General features: G+C 56.5%; 1 protein-coding gene across 1 annotated transcript; it reads left to right on the forward strand.

The window, feature by feature from the left end:
• The first annotated feature begins 415 nt into the window (after nt 1-415).
• On the forward strand, nt 416-2,920 carry LOC147310528 (uncharacterized). The gene is made up of 3 exons (XM_086268290.1): nt 416-1,857; nt 1,975-2,647; nt 2,769-2,920. The coding sequence occupies exons 1-3, from the start codon at nt 904-906 to the stop codon at nt 2,918-2,920; spliced, it is 1,779 nt and encodes a 592-aa protein (XP_086124416.1). The 5' UTR covers nt 416-903.
• The last annotated feature ends 520 nt before the right edge of the window (nt 2,921-3,440 follow it).

Here is a 3,440-nt window from a genome sequence, read left to right on the forward strand (position 1 = left end):
ACTCACAACCTCAATTAAATGTTTTAATTATGTCTTAATGTCAGGTTAGGAGTTTGAGTGAAATGTTTCTTTTCTTTTTAATTATGATTTTTGCACTAACAAGATGATTCCCAAAGAACTAATGGTTGAAAATGTAGCACATCTCAGGATGATGTGCAGTATGTCCTTGAAAAAAATGAGAAAACTGTCCAAGTGGAGGACAAAAGAAGACGCGGCAGGCCTAAAACACCATGTGCAACAGATCAACAGTATCTGGAAGTGTCATGGTCCTGGGTCGGTGACCCAGCGCTTTTAGTTTGTTATCATTTTCCAGATGATGATGATGATTGTTTTAGTTCTGTGTTATATTCGGTCTGCCTCTGAGTCTGCATCTGTATCTGTCTGTCTATGGTGTCACCCCATCTGTTCGTGAAGCTGTCTGTTTAGATCTGTGTCTTGTTTGGTTCCCCGTGTCTGAGTTTCCTGTTTTATTGTGAAGGTCTCTGTCTGATGTGAGTGTGTTCAGTTTACATTTCCCCTGTCCCGTCAGTTCTGATTTCTCCCAGCTGTGTTGCCCTCCTGTCCCTCATCCCCTGATTACTGGTGTGTATTTAAGCCCTGTGTGTTCTCCTGCCTGTTGTCGGCTCGTCTGCATTCATCCGTCTACCTCTGCGTTCTATGGTGTTCCTGTCTCTGCGTCTCTCTGCCCCGCACCCCTTTTGTATGGTCTCAGGTTTGTCACTTAGTTTCTCCCAGTTTAGGTTTCCGTTTGTAAAGTACTCATACCTCGTTGCCTGTTTTTGTCACCACCACCTTTGTAAATAAAACATCACTCGTATCATCAGTTCGCTGCATCTTGGGTCCTCCTTTTCCTCCACACCACACGGCTCCCTCCGCCAGCCGTGACAGTACAAGCCGACCAACATGGACCCAGCAGCATCCGCACCTTCCCAGGAGTTTCGGGAGGAATTAATTGACACTGTTTCAAGGTTGGTCAACTTGTGGCTCGAGCACGAGGGGGAAGGGTTTCACCGCGCGGTAGAAGCCAGGCTACAGCAGCTAATCTCTGCCCACTCCTGGCTGCTGGACTCGCTTCACCCGCTAGCACAAGACTTCCTTCTTCACGAGCTGCACCTTCACCCACCAGCCGCTACCGCTTCCCAACCCAGCCCGGCGGTGAAGGTTTTGCCCGGCCCGCCGGAGGTTTTGCCCGGCCCGCCGGAGGTTTCGCCCGGGAGGAAGCGACGATCGCGCCGTCGGCGCGTCACCCCACAGCCGGAGATTAGGACTTCGGAACTGCCGGCTGTGGTGAGTGAGAAGGACCCTTTTTCTGTTTTGGACTGTGTGACTGTTTGTTCCGGGGCTGTGTTTTTTGAGTCAGCTGCCCCGCCGGTAGCTCAGTTAGCTGCCCAGCAGCCACTAGCTCAGTTAGCCGCTCAGTCGCCACCTCCATCACATTCAGCCTCACTACCCATAGCCCAGTTACAGTCACAGTCAGATTCATTAGACACTATGTTACAGTCCATAGCCCAGTCAATAGCTCAGTTGGTAGAGTCCATCCAACCCAAAAAGCACTGTTTTTCACCTGTTCATGTCCAGCAGAGAGACACGCCACATAACGCAGTAATCAGTCCCCAACAGCTGGCCAGTACAGAGACTGTGACGCACTCCAGGGCCTCCCCAGAGGCTGGGTTCCAGCCCCCAGCCGACTCTGGACCCCTGGAGGTCAAGAAGCCAGCTGAAGACTGCATCCGGCTGTCGCTGCCTGAGCTGAGTCATTGCTCTGTGCAGCCGCAGTCCGCTTTGTGTTCGCCAGAGGCCCGTGCGCCTGCTGGTTCTGTTGCGTTCCTGCCAGAGGCCCGTGCGCCTGCTGGTTCTGTTGCGTTCCTGCCAGAGGCCCGTGCGCCTGCTGGTTTTGTCCCGTGTGTTCCAGGGGCCCCTGTGCCCACTGGTCCTGAGACTGTTCTCGCTGGAGGGCCCGAAGAGCCCGTCCAGCCTCCCGCCTCGTCAGCTGGAGGGCCCGAGGAGCCCGTCCAGCCTCCCGCCTCGTCAGCTGGAGGGCCCGAGGAGCCCGTCCAGCCTCAAGTGTCTTCTGCTGGGGGTTCTGGAGAACCCAGCCAGCCTCAAGTGTCGTTTGCTGGGGGTTTAGGAGAACCCAGCCAGCCTCAAGTGCCGTCTGCTGGAGGGCCCGAGGAGCCCACCCAGCACCACGCCTCGTTAGCTGACGGTCCTGGAGGACCCAGCCAGCACATCCTCACACCTGCTGACGGTCCTGGAGGACCCAGCCAGCACATCTCCACATCACCTCCTGCAGCATCGCTGCCGTCAGGTTTTGCAGCCGTCCCGCTGCCGTCATCCACGCCTGGTCCGGCCTCCGTGTCTTCATCCTCGCCTGGTCCAGCCTCCACCTCAGTCTCGTCTGGTCCGGCCTCCGCTTCAACCTCAGTCTCGTCTGGTCCGGCCTCCGCTTCAGCATCAGCATCGTCTGGTCCGGCCTCCGCTTCAGCATCAGCATCGCCTGGTCCGGCCTCCGCTTCAGCATCAGCATCGCCTGGTCCAGCATCAGCATCGCCTGGTCCAGCATCAGCATCGCCTGGTCCAGCTTCTGCTTCAGCATCCTCATCAGCATCGCCTGGTCCAGCTACTGCTTCACCTACGCCGTCGCCTGGTCCAGCCTCCGCATCGGCTTCAGCCTCGCCTGGTCCAGCCTCCGCTTCGCCTGGGGCTGCAGGGGCCACGCAGCCTTCGGTTCCCCTACTACCACCTTCACATCATCGGTCGTCTGCCAGGCCGCTTGTTGGGCATCATCACCACCGTGGCCGCCCTCCGGACTTCTGTTGCCACCCCCGCCTGCTGCGTGGACGACCTCCTACACGCCGCCGTTGCCGTCTGCACGGTCGGCCCCCGGACCTGCATTCGCGCCGCACGGTCGGCCGCCTGAACGGTTTCCCCGTCGCCGCCACTGCCTTCCGCATGGTCGGCCCCCGGAGATGAACTATTCTAGGCTCCTGAGTTGTCAGCCGCCGGGCCGGCCTCCTGAACTATATTTTGGGACCCTGTTCGGGGACTCCAGTGTGTGTTGTGTTTTGGTCAATTCTTTTGGGTCACTGGAGTTTTTTTTTTTTTGGCGTTGGTCCCTCCGTCCTGGTCCCCCGCCGCCCGCCCTGGGTTGGTCATCTGTTTTTGTTTTGGGCTGTCTGGGGCCAGCCCTTGCGGGGGGGGTACTGTCATGGTCCTGGGTCGGTGACCCAGCGCTTTTAGTTTGTTATCATTTTCCAGATGATGATGATGATGATTGTTTTAGTTCTGTGTTATATTCGGTCTACCTCTGAGTCTGCATCTGTATCTGTCTGTCTATGGTGTCACCCCATCTGTTCGTGAAGCTGTCTGTTTAGATCTGTGTCTTGTTTGGTTCCCCGTGTCTGAGTTTCCTGTTTTATTGTGAAGGTCTCTGTCTGATG

This window comes from Aulonocara sp. 'chitande type north' Nkhata Bay, linkage group LG17, assembly GCF_057382095.1.
Source record: "Aulonocara sp. 'chitande type north' Nkhata Bay isolate Kocher_YH1m ecotype deep benthic linkage group LG17, A_spYH_male_GT1.1, whole genome shotgun sequence".
In the NCBI taxonomy this organism is placed as follows: domain Eukaryota; kingdom Metazoa; phylum Chordata; class Actinopteri; order Cichliformes; family Cichlidae; genus Aulonocara; species Aulonocara sp. 'chitande type north' Nkhata Bay.

Coding starts and splice junctions, on each gene's coding strand:
- LOC147310528 (XM_086268290.1), top strand. CDS start 904: ATGGACCCAGCAGCATCCGCACCTTCCCAGGAGTTTCGGGAGGAATTA. Junction 1,858..1,974: donor CCCGTGCGCCTGCTGGTTCT/GTTGCGTTCCTG, acceptor GAGCCCGTCCAG/CCTCCCGCCTCGTCAGCTGG. Junction 2,648..2,768: donor TTCACCTACGCCGTCGCCTG/GTCCAGCCTCCG, acceptor GTCGTCTGCCAG/GCCGCTTGTTGGGCATCATC.